Below are 16,957 nucleotides of genomic sequence, written 5' to 3'. Positions count from 1 at the left end.
TGCCTATCCATGGTTATTTTGAGGATCAAATGGGGTAACATTTGTAAAGTGTTTTAGCACAGTACCTGGCACAAAGTGAGTGTTATATTCTCATGCTATTTATTGCTCTGTTGCTGCTACTACTAACTACTATTGAGCTGGTCCAATTTTAAGTTGAATTTCAATACTTTAATTATTAGGATTCTGACTTTTTAGGAGGGCAGTAGTTAAATAGTTAAACAACTTGACAGTGAAATTCAGGTGGCCTGGCTATATCACTATTTTTTGCCATTTAACTTTTCTTAAATTTACTTCAGTTTAACAAGCACTGAGTATCCACTATGTGTCAAGCTTTGTAAATTCAAAGGCAAAAAAAAAAGAAATGTAGAATCAAAGAGCTTGTGTCCCACTGGGAATAAATAATATATACACATATACAGTAAGCACAAAATATATAGGGAAAAACCAACAACTGTGAGGAAATCATGAGAGGTCTCTTCGAAGTTTAGTTGAGTTGAAAGCAACCAGGGGTTCTGTAAAGACACTTGTGAGGAGGGAAAGCATGGGCCTGCCTGTCCAGGGAAGTGTCAAGATGGAATATTATATACTAGGAATATAATCCTAGCCAAACTGGCTTAGCAATAATGAGCTGAAGTTTGGCTAAGATGTGGAGTTCAGTAAGGGAGGATAATGTATAGCCAGGAAGCTAAGGGACTTGGATTTGGAAAGACTTGATCAGATACTACTGACTGGTATGACTGGTCAAATCATAAAATCCTGTTTACCTTCATTTCCTTATCTGTAAAATGAACTGAAGAAAGAAATGGCCGTTCATTTCAATATATTTGCCAAGAAAATTCCAAATGGGGTCAGGAAGAGTTGAATACAACTGAGCAACAAAAAACAATATAAAATTACTTTAGGATTGATGTTGCCTTCTCCCAAAATGTTTTCTTATGCCACTATCAAAGAAAGAGAAAATAATGATTTTACCTGATAGATTTTTCTTTATCTAAGATAGCACTGTTGACTGTATCTGTATTAATGTGGTCTAAGTTCTCATGCCACCCCTTCCCCTCCATATCACCTACAGGTGGTACTGCTGCTTTTGTCTCTAAAATTGTACTGTGCCCTTGACAGGTCTGCATTTTGGAAGGAGAGATGATAATCCCCTCTAAGCTTCTTTTACACCCTTCCTTTCAATTAAATACATCTAATGTTACCAAAATAATAATGGTATAGGTTCATAACCTTGGGTAAACAAACTAGGACTAACTTGACATACATGATATGGGAAACTGACCTATATAGTTGAAAACCCAAACATGGATAATACACAAATTGTATCACTTCTATATTTAGTTTTAAGAATTATTACTGGGAAATGTTTAGTACCACTTTGTTACCCATTTTTAAAATTTTCTCTTCTTATTCTCTTTTTGTTAATATAGCCTGTCTCCTTAATTGCTACTCTCTGTAGAATAACCTTAAATGATTGGTGAGGTCACAAAGTAGATGAAAATTAAACTTGGGCTTGTCAGTATCAAGAGTTTTCACTTCTGAGTTTATGTTATCCAAGACATTAGGGATGGGGGTTCCAGATAAGAGTCGTTAGATTATACCTTGGTACATAGAATCTTGTATGTTTAAACTTTGAAGTGTGCATAGGGTGCCAGCAGGGATAAATTGATTTGAATTTTAGTGTAAGCTATAGTTTTTACACTCTTTTTGAAGGCTTATTTTCTGAAGTTTAGTAGTCTTGAAGATTCTCTGTTTTCAATTGATATTCAATTTCAATATCCTTTACTTGATTATTGGTGTTTTTGTTTGTTTTTTTAATCCTACATTATTGGTCACAACTGAGACAAAGTGATTACATGGTACTTCATCTGAAAGGTTTTAAATGTACTCATTTGGGGTGTTTATATTTATTTATTGATCAAACCTCAGGATCTAGGCACTAAGGACTTAATACATAAAAGGCAATCCCTGCTCTTCAGATATTTTCATTCTATAATTCAAAGCATTTATTAAGCACTTCCTGCAGATAACATATCTAACTCTTCAGCCCAGCTTTCACAGTGTTTACCTTGGCACTTAGCATCGTCACAGATTTTCTTCTCAGTTCTGCTCTATAGTTTTCATTGCTCTGCAGATTTGGAACTCTTGCCACCCGTCGATGGATAAGGGTCTAAAAGTTGTTTTGTGTCCTTCATGTTGCTTGTCAGGCAGTTCTTGCATAGTATCAGTGCATGAAAGGTATTATGTACTTCTCAGTTGTCTGTCTAATTCAGCAAAGAATAAGGGAAAGATTGTGTAGAATGAAGTTAGTTAAGTTTATTAATTAATAAGCACATTCCAGAAATGCAGCTACTTAGGAATGGAGATGATGGTGGTAATCAGTTGTAATTGCTGGCCATCATCACTGAATAACTAAATCAGTCTTCTACTCTTAGGAAAATTGTTCAGTAAAATAAACTGCAATAATATTTATTAACATTATTTTGTTGTTCATTCATATCTGACTCTTGGTGACCCCGTGGACACTAGTGCTTTCCATGGTATTTTCTTGGCAAATATTAAAATAATTTTCCATTTCTTTCTCTGGTGGATTAAGGCAAGCAGAGGTTAAGTGACTTCCTGGGTCATCTAGCTAATGAGTATTTAAGACAGGATTTGAACTTGGGTCTTCTTACCTTAAGCCCAGCCTTCTTTTCACTGAGCTATCTAGCTGGTACTCATTTTCATCATAGCTACCTTATAAAAAAAGAACACAACCAATTTCTAAGATTTGAGCATGTGTCTGTTTAATAGGTCTAATAATAACTAGCATTTATTTAGTTTTTTAGCATTTAAAGATGCTTTAAAAATAGTTTCATTTTATCTTCATGGCAATCCTAGGAATAAGTGCTACTATTAGCTTCATCTTACAGATGAGAAAGCCGAAACAGACAAAAATCAAATGACTTATTTGACTATAGGGTCATATAATCAGCTAGTGTTTGAAGCCTGATTTGAACTCAGGTCTTCCTTAATCTATTCACTGTGCCATATATGTTTAGATAGTTATAATTCCATTTTTCTTAAGATAGTGGAATGAGTTGAAATATTTATGGGATAGTAATTTGGCTTGAGCACAAGGTAAGAATGCACAGTTATTTATGTAAATTGCTAGGTTTTAACAAACAATGAATGAACCTTAGGCAGCATAAGTGAAATGGGCCCTATGTTGAACTTGAGTTATTTCTTTTATACTTAAGCAATATAAAATAGGGGATTTTTTAAAATCATAGACTTCCCCAAAATTTAATCGATAAATTTATATAAAGATAAAGCTATCATGAATGTTTTTATATCAAATGTTGAATTACTTGTTATTATTTAAAATTAGGCAGAGGGTTTTCTGCTTCTCCCCTACACATTGAAGTGTCAGATTTGTTTGATAATTGTTTCAGTTCTCAGTTAGGTATTAATAAAATTATACTTCCTAGTAGGTCTCTCAGAAGCTGATATTTGATTGAATAGATACTGAACAGCATGATACCTTGTTGATTTCAGCAGGGGGGAGAGAATGTTGGCTTTTTTCACCCAGAGGGTCAGCCCCAACGACTTCCTCAATCTCCAGAACTAAGACAGCATCCTGTTCGCAAAGTCACACTGACAAAGGGAACAACACTTCATCAACAACAGCAATCTCCAGTTGCAGCTCACATACATTCAACTGTTCCTCCAGGAGTTAAAAACATCCAAGGAATTCACCCAGCAAAGAAGGTAACATTTTTTCTTTAGAATCAGTTGGCCCTTTCAGCAAAGTAAAGAATGTATTTAATAAACACTAGACTTTTTTTTTTAAACTAGTCATTCAGAAATTTAGAAATATCTATTACCTGATCTTGATACAGTGTGTTAAGACTTGAAAAATATTTTGCATGCATTATCTCAGTTGATCCCCCCCATCTTATAAAGTAGATGGTTCATACCACAATTGCTCCTAGGATGTGTGGAAAGGTGGATGATAGGAGAATAGTGTTGGGGAATTATTTGAATACAGTTTGTTTAAAAATATATTGTAAAATTCATGGGCCCATGTGAGTCACACTGATTTTTTCCAAGATTTAAAATAATGAGTAAGAATAATACGATGCTAATAAAATATTTGTTTATTTTCCAGTCAATTAGTGAAATACAGATTCCTGGTAGTATCTAGGTGGGGTGGGATTGATGAAGCTTTAAGCTATTCAGTGGGTGTGAAGGGGCCAGCCTCCTTAGGAGGGTCAGATTAGATGTTGCTTGTGCTGAAGTCTGCCTCATCAGCTGTGGTATTTGAAATCTTAGGTTGATGTCTATAAGTATGTAGGTCTATGAAAAGTTCAGGTAGTGACTGTTCCCCCTTAGCTGGACTCTGAAAAGATAATGGAAGTTAATGAGATTTAAGGAGACAGCTACTAAGGCCATTCCCAAGTATCTAAACCAGAAGACTCAGGGTAGCCAGGATATCTGAGTTCATCTTTTCTCAGCCACCTAATTCAGTGTGTCAGATTCCAGGCTAAGGTCAAGGACATAGTCAATTCTGGTAATAATGTCTTTGTCTCAAATTAGTTAGATCTCTGAATGATCACAGGTCAGAATCATTAGGACTCTGAAAAGCTACTGTTGTCCTCCAGTGCAGGCAGGGAGCTGAGCCACAAATTTAGTCTGGACTAAGACCCTACTTGTCCAAGTGTAACCACAATACTGGATTTTCCTTCTCTAGCTCATCCTTCACATAGTTGCCAATTTGATATTTCTATCAAAAGTTGTTGGTTATCGATTGTACTTACAATAAAATAACAATCTTCTCTTTGGAGTTTGAAGCCCTTTACTTTCAGGCTCCATTCTAAACTGATTGATTATATAGTAGTTTTTCATATACATGACATTTCATTCCACCAGGCCTCCATTTTCTTCCCCATAACACACACTGCCTTTTATTTCTTCCTCCATGTCTTTGGAAAGGATGCTTCTCATTCTGGGAAGGCCCTTCCTTCTTACCTCTACTTCTTCAAAGCCCTAGCTCAAGAAGTGCTATCCATATAAAAGCACTTCTTCATTCCTCTAGTTGTTAATAAACAACAAGCTAAAAACATCAATTCATGCAGATTTGTCCTTTCCCCTCAGGTGAACATGAACCTCTTACTTTATTTGTATCCTAGCGCAGTGCTTACTATATTGTGGATGTTTAATAAATGCTTGTTAATTGATTTATAGTTACTACAGGTGTTTTATTATCCTTATTTTATAGTTGTGAAACTTAAGGCTTCAGAGTTTGTCACTTGCCATGATCACACAACTCTTAAGTGTTAGAAGGATGTTTTAAATCTAGGTTTCTTATACTTCTATGAGATCAATGTTACTTCAACTAACTAGACCATGATGCATCTCACTAGCTAAGGTACACAGTGAAATCGGAACATAAGTTCATATCCTTTTTCATAAATTTGATCTTTGACTCTGGGAAAGTCATATAATGCCTCTCAATATCAATTTCCTCAAGAGCTGATCTTGATGGTCTTTTAGATTTCTTCCAGATCTAAAACTATGATTCTTTGATCCTAAAAATGACTACAGGTAAGTTTTCTTCAACATTTTCCTGATGGGACAACCCAACTTAGTATCCCCATGGATATTAAGTTTAAAATATGTTCAGTTTGAGGCATTGGCTTTGGCCTTCAATACCCCATTTGGAATTTTTTATGCTTAGCCTCCTCTTCTTTACCTGAGAGTCTCTCTAGCTGAAAGGTATACTTTTGTAGGTTGATCTAACTACAGTTAATGATTTCTTCCACTAAGGCTTATGAAACTGTTTCTAAACAATCCTTGGCATTAAAATATGTTTTCCAACTTTGGCAGAGTACAAACCATTCATCTATTTGAATTTTTGCTTAAGTTAAATGTATCACTATTTAATAATGGTCAGAATGCTACACAACTACAGTAAGCATCAGCAGATTCTGACTTTAGTTCTGGCTTTTTCTTTTTTTTTTTTTCCTCAATAATGTTTTATTTTTCCAAAATACTTGTAAAGATAAGTTTTCAAAGTTCATTTTTGTAAGACTTTGTGTTCCAAACCTTCTTCCCTTGCCTCCCTATCCCCAAGACAACAAGCAATCTGATATAGGTTAAATTTGTATAGTGCCTTTAAACATTAACATATTTGTCATGTTGTACAAGAAAAATCAGACTAAAGGGGGGAAAAAATGAGAAAGGAAAAAAAAAAAGCCCAAAAGGTTTGAAAATACTATGCTTTATACTTTGATCCACATTCAGTCTCCACAGCTTGCTCTCTCTCTGGGTATGGTTGGCATTTTCCATCCCAAGTCTGTTGGAATTGTTTTGAATCACTGTATTATTGAGAAAAGCTGAGTCCATCACAGTTGATGCTCACATAATCTTGTTATTGTGTACAATGTTCTCCTGGTTCTATTCACTTCATTCGACATCAGTTCATATAAGTCTCTCCAGACTTTTCTGAAATCAGCCTGCTCATCATTTCTTATAAAGCAGTAATATTCTATTACATTCGTAATAACTTTTTTTAGCCATTTCCCATCTGATGGGCATCCACTCAGTTTCCAGTTCCTTACCAGTATAAAAAGAGTTGGCACAAACATTTTTGTACATTTTTTTTTCCCTCTTTTATGATTTCATTGGGATGTAAACCCAGTAGTAGATGTAGTTCCAAATTGATCTCTAGAGTGGTTGGATCATTTCATAAGTCCACCAACAATGTATTAGTTCTGGTTTTGCTAAACCTGACCCTTGTACCATGGTGAAGCATTCCCTTTCTGGGCTTCAGCTTGGAAGTAATTGTAAATCATCACTGTTTTAGAACCTCTTCAAAACTCTCAAAATTCTGTGGTTCTGTAATTCTAAAGTTCCTATTACTAATTGCCAAATTTAGGCTGAGATTTTTTTTATTTGGCTGCATCCTGCAAACTGATCCTTTGTGCAGAGCCATTGGCATTTCCTTAGAATTAAGGTAATATTCTAGCTGCATGTATACCTTTAATGTATCCTTGATATAGTTATCTACTTTTTAAATGAATTCAAGGAGAGTGATAATCTGTAATAATGGGATCATTCTTCCCCTGTGCTTATAGTGGTATTTTTCTTGCTTTTCTCCATTGATTAAACAAGGATTATCTAAATGTATTGTCTCCCAAGTGAAGAAATTACATTGTTAGCAACTTGATGCCTTCTCTAAATAACAAAGTACTCATTTTTCATATTATGTGGTGTTTGCTGCAGACTCCAATCTTTCTCTGAAAAGTTACTTGAATTTCCTTAAACATTGAGATTGTTAGAAGTAGGAAAGTACCTGATCATATTCAGAAAAAGGGATGGTTCAACCACAAGGAAAAACATTTTAGCAGAGCAAGTGAGGAGGGACAAATGGAGGCTGTTAACAGTTGACAAGGTGATAGTAGAAGTTTTTTCTTCTTCCTTTTTTTTTTTTTTTTTTAATGATTTAGACTAAATGACATCCCATTTAACTCTTATTCTCTGATGATAGATCTTGATCCATTGGTTGAGGATCCCTGATGTTAGGGATAAATATCATACACCTTAAATTGACTTTGGAGCTTTGTTTTAGCAATTAGCTATTTCTTGAACACTTGTACTATTTTTTTCCAAATTTTTGAAAGTTACAGTTCTGTTAGTAATATTACAATGAGGATTTTAAATTTCACATGCTTTTCACAAGTAATCTTATAGTTGATTTCATATAGCTAATAACTGTTGAATGAAACCAATTTCCTACATATGAAAATATTATTTGATTTTCGTTAAATCTTGTTTGCCACCTTTATTTCACTACAATTATTATCTAAATAATTGTATTATTATACACTGAATTATATCTCAAAAGTTATACTTAGGAAAGCCTAATCATAGGAGTTAGAAGAGCTCTGTTTAGTGAACGATGGTCCAAAAGCTTAAAAATACTATCTCTGCTCTCCTATTAGTTTTTGAGCACTCCTTCCCAATCCAGTTTTCAACATGGCAGTTAAAATATTTACAAAAAGGAGTTGAACAGACATTGACTCCATTTGGGGTACTTTTGTGGTTCATAGTCACTTTTATGGGCTTTAACCATCAAACAAATGACCTGACAAACCATGTAAGTTGAACTAGAGGTGATGTCTTACACTCCTTCCACTTCCAAATTGCTGGAAAGCTAATGATTAGATAGTAAAATAGTCTGGAAAGATGAATGACAGTGGACAGGAATCTGCCAAAGAGAAAATTAACTCACTTGCCTTTGCCAGTTGCTGTGTATTTCAGTTAATTCTGAGCTGATTGCTTACTTTTCATATCTTGCTATCTTTGAAAATGACCAAAGCGCGAATTTAGTAAATCACAACACTCTTATTCTTTGTTGTTGGCAGGTCATTATGCATGGGAGAGGCAGAGGAGTTGCAGGCCAGATGGGCCGGGGACGCTTGATGCCAAATAAACAGAACCTGCGCGTGGTGGAGTGCAAACCTCAGCCTTGTATTGTGTCAGTTGAAGGGCTTTCTTCATCAACTACTGATGTCCAACTGAAAAACCTGCTGATGTCAGTAGGACCCATTCAGGTAGGTCACCCTTAATTTATCATTTATATGCCAAAAGTCTTTCATACCCCTAAGCCAAATTAATTCAGATGCTATGTTCTTTAAGGATTGGTTACTTTAGTTTAAAATAATCTACCAGAAAGGAAAGATAGATCTTTAGTTTACTGTGAGACACTAGATAATCAGTTGAAACATTTATTACTTATAAATTCAGGCACACATTTTAGACATAAGATTTTTTTTTTAAATCAATTCAAATCAGTTGTTTTGTACAGAAGACCATTCTAAAATTTTATATTAAGGTCTTCAGCATGTTTGTAATTATATGTTTAGTGGTAGTGGAAGAATAAAATTTTTTTTGACTGTTAACATTTTTTCTTAAATAATATTTTACTATCTAACCTATGCGTTCATAAGAGAACTCCTTTTAGATTTGAAGGTTTATAGGAATCCACTAATCTATGACAATTTTCCCAACAAGTTTAGACCTTTTTTTTATATATATTGTGTTAAGCTAGCTATAAGAACTTCTCCAGCACTGTTACAGTGAAAACTTAAAGTAAAGCATCAAAATTCACTTGTACAGCACAGCTACAGGAACCATTATGTCAATGAGAGTACTATAGATCATTGAGTTTTTCCTTGAAAGAAACTCTTTATAGATTTGCATCTGCCCTTTTCTTCATGTCCACCAATACACACCCCATTACACTTTTATGTTTATCTGTGAGAGTGGAATCAGTTTAATAAGCAGCATCTATAATATAAATATATTTATATATAAATATAATAAATTCTTGTATTTGTGTAAATATAATATATAAAATATAAATAAACATAGATATATAAATATAAAATTTAGGGTGTGGAATATGAATGTTGTATTAAGAAATCAAGTATATGAGGAAAGTAATATAGATGAATTTTAAAACTTAGAGTAGAAAATGCAACTGATTTATAACAATTTTTTAAAATCTCCCTATTGACATTTCTCAAAGATACAAACATAGGTGAAAGCCCTTCTCCAAATTGTGCCTGCCTAATATTAAGTGTGACTTAATATTTTCTTACTTTCATATGTTACATTTTTCTGTCATGTATAGGGACTTGTTCTTACATTACTGTGTTAACTAAAATGCCTTTGGAAACTTCATTTAGTAGAATAGATTGTTAGTAGTTAGCCTTAAAAACAATGCTTAAATATCATGGTCCAAAGAGAGTGTGCTTAAGAGTAATTTTGTCTCTAGCAAAGTCAGCTAATAGCAGTTTTCAACAACAAAACTGAGCACTGAGAACTTGTTTTTGTATTGTCATACACACACACACACACACACACACACACACACACACACGCTAGTTTACACACCCATCCATACAATACACATACATCAATGCGTGTGCGTGTACACACACACACACAATTACAACAGAGCCAGGTCTGGAATAGTTTAAAAGTTTTAAATTATGACAAAGTACCAATGTTCTCTGGTTGAGATGACTCATCCTTTTTATATGTTGTATACTTGAATCTCGACTTCAACTGGGCTAATTTCCTTCAATTAGCCAACAAGCTTGTATTTACTATTCCTGACACTATTTCAAGTACTTGGGTACAAAGACAAAAATGAAACTGCTCTTATTCACAAGGAGAGTAAAAGTCTGTAAGGGAACAATATACATATAAATATTTACAAAATAAAACATCATTTGGGGAAGGTGATACTAGCTACTGTCAAAAGGACCTCCTATAGTGGGCCTTGAACTAAGTTTTGAATAAAAGTATGGAGCCTTTCAGAGACAGAAGCAAGGATGGATTACCTTCTAGTCTGAGCAAAGGCAAGGATTCAGTATCATTGAAGGAAGTATTTCTAATAATACACAGATTGTAATGAGTAACTGAAGTTCCGAGGAGATACTTCTCTCTTCTAGACTATGATAAATAGATAACCCCCAAAGTGACAGTCTGGGAAGACTAGGATATTGAAAACTCTTAAGGGAAAAATAATAATTCTCTAGTGTTTCTCTTGGCTTGTGCTAAGACCAAACCTTTGTGTAAATAGAACACTGTATATTTTTAACCTAATTACCTTTTCAAATCACCACTCTCCTTTTAACTCCCTTTCCTTCCCTTTCCATCATAATCTACCAATTCTTTGAACTGAAAAGCATAAAAAAACACTATATTCTAAAAATATGTAACCAGGCTATTGAGAATACATAAGAAGATTGCTAGTGTTTAGTAATTTAGTACCTCCATCTTCCCCCCCCTTCCTCCACTCCCCTGCCTTTCTCCCTCCACGTTGCTTCCCCCTAATCCTTCGCCCCTTCCTCCACATCCTCTTCTTCTTCCCCTTCTTTCCTTTCCTTTCCTCTTCCTTTTCTCTTTTCTGCTTTCTCTTTTCCCTCTTTTCCTCTCCTCTCTCCCTCGCCTTCTCTTCTCCTTTCTCGTCTCTTTCCTCCTCCCCTTTTTTCTTTCTTCCTGAAAGAAGAAAAGTATTAATGTGGTTGGTTATCAACCTAAATTTGCTATATTATTTTCAAAAAAAGTTTCCTTTTCCAACTTATCTAACTGGTTCTAAATACAGCCAAAAAATCCTTGAGGAATGATGAATTTTGTTCTTATTCTGAAGTAAGTTATTAAGAATAAAGCAGAGTTATCTTCTTGTCAATCAACCCAACTAAATAACTTAAGGAGGATTTTATAGATTTAGGGGAAAAAAACAACAACCTCTATTGCACTAGGATGTTGATTTCTCTCCTTCCCCCCCCCAAAAAAAAAAAAAAAAAGCTTATTTAAACTTTTAGCATTATTATTATAGCAGATAAAGAATTTGGCTTCATTATGATACTGCACTGAGTGTTTCATGTAACATGAACTCATAATTTAAATATAGATAATCTTGAGGCCATAGAACATCAGATTTTGTTTAAGGAGGACAATGTGTATCTATTAAATATTTTGTTTCCTTAAGCTTATGGCACTGCCTAGTGTTCACTTAGGGCAATTGCATGTTAATAATTAATCATAATTAGATAATACTACTGTAATAGAAAACCTTAATAATAGATTAACTCGAATAATTAACTAATTTGTAGATTATATTGTTTTGTATGGGAAACCTAAGAACTATTCCATTAAAGTAGGTAGAAATAACCAATATTGTTAAGAATAAAATGTTTTACTTCTCTGAACAGTATTGAAAATAAGTTTAATTTTAATATTAACAATATCTCATTTATATAACTCTTTAAAGCTTTACAAATTGCCTTTGCTACTTTCTGTGTTATTACTTAGGGCACTACCTAGACTTATAACACCAGGTTATCTTTGACTCCTAATTCTCATTCACTCCATAGTCTAATCTGTTGTTTTGTCATCACAGAGCCCTTTCTCTGCTCACACAGTCATTACTCACACTCACCCAGGCTTATGGGTCTCTCTTCCTCAGATCTCATCCCACAGCAGTACTCCTTCCTCCACCTCATCTGGAATGGCTTTTCCTAAAGCACAGACTATGGCATCTTCTCCCAAGCTGGGTTAATGAATTTTAGTGTCTCCCTATTTTGATACATCAGAATAAATTTTAAGTCCTCCATGTGACATTTAAAGCTCTGCATAACCTAGTTCCTTCCTACCTTTCCAGACTTAATACATTTTACACATTTGCTGCTCCTGTCACCCTTTATAATCCAGTTACACTCACCAACTTGTAACTCCTCTTATATCACAGTGCGTTTCTGGTCACTTGTCTTTTCAATAATTTCCATATCTGGAATGATCTCCCTTCTTACTTCCACCTCTTAGTTTCTCTCACGTCCTTCAAGATTCAGCTTAAGTCTTCCTCTCTTCAGGCCTTTTCTGACCCCATTGCCCCCTCACTCAGTGCCTTCCTCCCTGAGAAGACCTTCTGTCTACTCAGTGGATAGAGTCCACAGTCTCTTTCTATGCCTATCTATTTACACAGTCACCTTCATTAGAATGTAAACTCCCTTAGGACAGAATCTGTCTTTCCCTTTCTTTGTGTCTTCAACACTTTAGAACAATGCTTGGTATATAATAGGCATTAATACCCAGTTTTGTTTGACCCTCAGTGCTTTTTGAAGTAGTTGTTTGTTCCCCATTTACAGATTAGTGCTGGACCTGGAGTCAGGAAAATCTGATGCCAGGTCTAGCCTCATCCAGATACTTACTAGTAGTGTGACCCTTGGCAAGTCTTTAACTCTATCTCAATTTCATCTGTCAAATGATCTGGAGAAGGTTCTTTGCCAAGAAAATCCAAAATGGAGTCATATAAAGTTGGACACCATTGAAATGACTGAATGACAGCCACAGATTAAGAAACAGACTCACGGAAGTGTCATGATTTCCTGAAGATCACATAGTTATTATCTGAGGTATAAGTTAAACCCAGATCTTACAAATTTTACCAAGATAAAAGCTTTCTCTACCATACCATATTGCCATTTGTGGTTGAATTTAGACAGTAATACCACCATTAATAGAAATATATTTACAATACAGATATATATCTGTTATATAAAGAAATTTCATAATATGTCATTAGATATATGTCTTATTACTTTAAAGTAGTTAAGATGATAAAATATTAAGTAAAAATGTCCAATGTGCTATGAAATTGAAAATACATATAGTCATCGAGGCAGAGGATAGAGAATTCAGGGGAACAGCATCGAGGATAGCATCTGCAGAAAAGTAATTGAAGCAGGGCAAAAGAGTGAAGGGTACCTAGAGGCAAGCATGCTATCAATAGATGTATAGATATAGTTTTAGAGTCCTGGAAGAGTACAGGAAGCGAGGAGTGGATATAGAATGCATTTTTTATATACCACCCTCAGATTACATTTTAAAAGATTTAACTTTTTCTTTAGGGCTGGCTAAATGGCCTAATGAGGTGAAGGGAGGAGAGGAGAACATGGATTTCTGCCTAAACCACCTTCTTATTGCTTGCTTACATCTAAAATTGAAATGACCGAAATAGAAAGTAAATAATATTAAAGCATTTTCACAATGTTTAGAATTCAGATGCTTGATAAATTTAATTCATCAAGCATTTATTATGTGCCTGAACCTGTGCTAGATTCTGGAACTACAAGGACAAAAGCAAGACAATCCTTTCCCTCAAGGAGCTGCCGTACAATCATCTAGTCAATCATCAAATAATTGTCCAGGTATTAGTAAACTCCTTGAAGGGTAGCGTATTATTTCAAAAGGGAATAAAAGGTAAAACGAGCATAAGGGCATGGGGCATTGAGAATTTGCAAGAGGTTAAGTACTGGGTATAGGAGATACTCTTCTACTCATAACACTTCTGGGCTGTGCATTGTAGCACACTAATTAAGTTGGGGCTAGTTTATTACTTGAGTTCAGTTGGCTAAGGTCAGGAATGGAGCTGATAAAACCTCCATTGATTGGTTATAGAATCAGCTCTATGAGTGATGATATACCTCTATTCTGATCAAGATAGTGAAAGTCAATACTAAAAAAACAAAGCAAACTGCTTTGCCCAGGACCAGCCTGGTTAACTGTCAGCTAGGCAGAATAGACAGAAGTTGTTTTTTGTTATATTTGTGTTTTTGTTGTTGTTGTTGTTGTTGTTGTTATATTGCTGCAAATGGCAATCAGCTGTTGTGCTTGACTTGTTTTGGTTTTTCAACAGCTGACTTTGTATGAAAGAGCTTAGTTGGAGGGATTTTGTTAGTAGAGGGATCACTGTGCTTTCACAATCCTTTTTCTTTTTTTTGGGGTAGACTTTCAGCATGCATATATGCTGTTTAGCTTTCATTTTTGTTCAGAGCTACTGGTCTGCTTCACAACAGCCCATTAATGTTCATGATAGTTGTTGGCACTTCTTCTTCTTTTTTTTTTTTTTTTTTTTACTTTTGTTAAACATAAAAAACATCTTTCCCTTTTCTTCATATCTTTGTTCTCCTTCATTTGTTTCTCCTATTTAATGGAGAGGACTGTCCATGTAATTATCGTCCCCATGTGACGTTTTCCTTATTTTAGTGTCTTTTTGCTTAACAGTTTATGTTCTGCCCAGTTGGGTAAGCAGTGAATGACTTGGTTCTCAGACTGAATGCTGATTAGCATGGTTTTCATATAAGTTGTGCCCTTGAAACAGTAGCCTGTGAGTCCTTTAGATATTTTAAAGGATCAGAGATCTCGTGTTTTTTCCCCTTTGATCTGATTTTTCTCTCCCAACATGATTCATAAAGTAATATGTATTTAAGAAAAAAAAATTAATGTACATGTTTAACCAGGGGAAAAAAAAAAAGGAAAACCATAAAAAAGCAGTGGGGGCGGGGAAGGAGATCAGAGAATGGCTTCTACTGGTTAAATCATTAGTGAGTTTAATTCACCTTTGGGATTTCAGTACATATAAAAGTTGAGCTGCTTGATTACAGGTTCATTTGGTAAAATGTCATTGGGTTAGTCTAAATATCCTCTAGAGCACCTGCCATTCTCATGTAGTTCTATCTTCTTTATATCTGATTTTTCTTTCAAGCTCTAGATCCCTTTTTCAGGATCTGTGCTTTAAAAAAATTAATTTTTCATGTGTTGGAGAGTGATTCCCAAGTTGAACAAGCTATATTCCCTAATCATAGACAGAACTCAGTTAATTCTACCTATTTCTTTAAGCCTGTAATAGCATATGACCCTCTAGATTCCCTCTCATGTTACCAGACCTTGAAGTAGATCAGAGTTTTAATACATTTGGAGATCCTGAAGATAGATTAAGATCTCTAGATCAAAAACCACTACGTTATGTAAAACTGAAGTTACAGTTTGTGTAATCAATCTAGAGAAGACTTAAAAGATCTTAAAATGCAAACTAATATTTTTACATGTCTCATCCCTGTAGAGTGTGAGCAAAAAAAAAAAAAAAAATCTTCCAGTAGCATATTGGATTGAATTTGGTTCAGTCTCTTTGTTTAGGGAATCACTTTTCCTGAGAAATGAACAAAAATCTACTTTAGGATCCTGAATTAGTTTATATTCCTTGTATTTATGGGAAAGTATGTTTGTCTTTAGAGGGATAATTTAATATTATGTTCTTTTATTCACGGGGGTTCCAAAGTGGTGAGTTTTCATTGTTTCTGATTTCTGCACCAAGTTCTACTGAATCTTGGGAGTTGTTTTGGGGGCATTATTATCTGATTCCTTCATTTTCTTAGTCTACTTTTTCAAGTAATAAAATTTAGATAATTAATCATCACTTGACAGATGAGGAAATTAAAGGACAGAATACTTTTTATTTACCCAGGATTGCATTTATAGTAGTTAGTGGTAAAGTTAGAACAAGACCCAGTCTTTTCCCTCCAAGATTCTTTTTCCTCCATCACATTGTCTCTTGTGGAAATCTGTTGATAAGCATGCAATTGAAATTCTGTTCCATTGTATTTTAAATAAGCACAAAAATTAATACGTGTACTAGATGAGTATTTAAAGATTTTCTCACAGGGAAAATACTAAATTAAATATTAGCTGAACTTTATAGTTTGACTTTGACTTTATAAAAATAGATTCTAACTTCTGTGTAATTGAACTCATCACTCCACATTGATGTTTAAAAAAAAAAAAATGTCAGTCATTTAAATATTAGTATCTCTCCTTTCCAAAATAAATATTTAATTTTTCCACATACCTCTCATCAATGGACCAAAATTTTAAGTTGTATAAATAGTATTTTTTCAGTCTTATTTTATATAGTCTAGAAGAAGCATTAAAAGAACTAGGAATCTTCCATATCTATATTTTTCTTGGGGCTTTTTGCCCTAGATATTTTTGAAGGGCTTATGAAACTATTTTTCAAAGATAACATAAAACAAAAAAAAAATTCTACTTGACCATGCCTAAGAGAGGTCATGAATTATACAACTTGAAGGTTTTATATTTTTTAATCCCCCCAAAAAAAGAGAAAGAGTTTTTACTCATACAAAGCAATAAATAGGAAATTGAGAGGCAAACATACTTCTTTGCCCTAGACTATAACCTGTTTAGTTAAAACACTACAATTGTTGAACAAATGAAATAATGTGTATGCTTTTGTAATTATAAGCATTAAATTTGATGTTTGCTACCATCATAGTTTTCTTACTTCCTTTTTATGGGGAGAATATGTCTGGTTTTGAAGACTTATATGAAAAATAATTGATAAGTTTAAGGTTTACTAAATCATACTTATCAGATGACCGTTCACTTTTATACTTTGACACTACAGATTCCCTATTGTTGAAAGGCAACTTTATGAAGGGTATATCTTTTAATTCTTTTTTTTTTCCCCTCTTGGTTTTAGCTACATAGTTTAAAAAAAAACAAAAACAAAAAACCCCAAAAATCTATTTTGATGGTTCATGAC

The 16,957-nt window shown here is 34.2% G+C and overlaps 1 protein-coding gene across 1 annotated transcript in view; it reads left to right on the top strand.

Moving 5' to 3' along the window:
• RBM33 (RNA binding motif protein 33) overlaps positions 1-16,957 on the top strand; it is a 168,167-nt gene that overhangs the window by 131,857 nt on the left and 19,353 nt on the right. Inside the window, 2 exon segments of the mRNA XM_074267326.1 lie at positions 3,541-3,750; positions 8,409-8,597. Of these exon segments, the coding sequence (XP_074123427.1) occupies positions 3,541-3,750; positions 8,409-8,597 (399 nt within the window).

The sequence above is a fragment of the Sminthopsis crassicaudata genome, chromosome 5 (genome assembly GCF_048593235.1).
Source record: "Sminthopsis crassicaudata isolate SCR6 chromosome 5, ASM4859323v1, whole genome shotgun sequence".
Lineage (NCBI taxonomy): Eukaryota > Metazoa > Chordata > Mammalia > Dasyuromorphia > Dasyuridae > Sminthopsis > Sminthopsis crassicaudata.
This window is presented reverse-complemented; position numbering and strand designations above follow the sequence as displayed.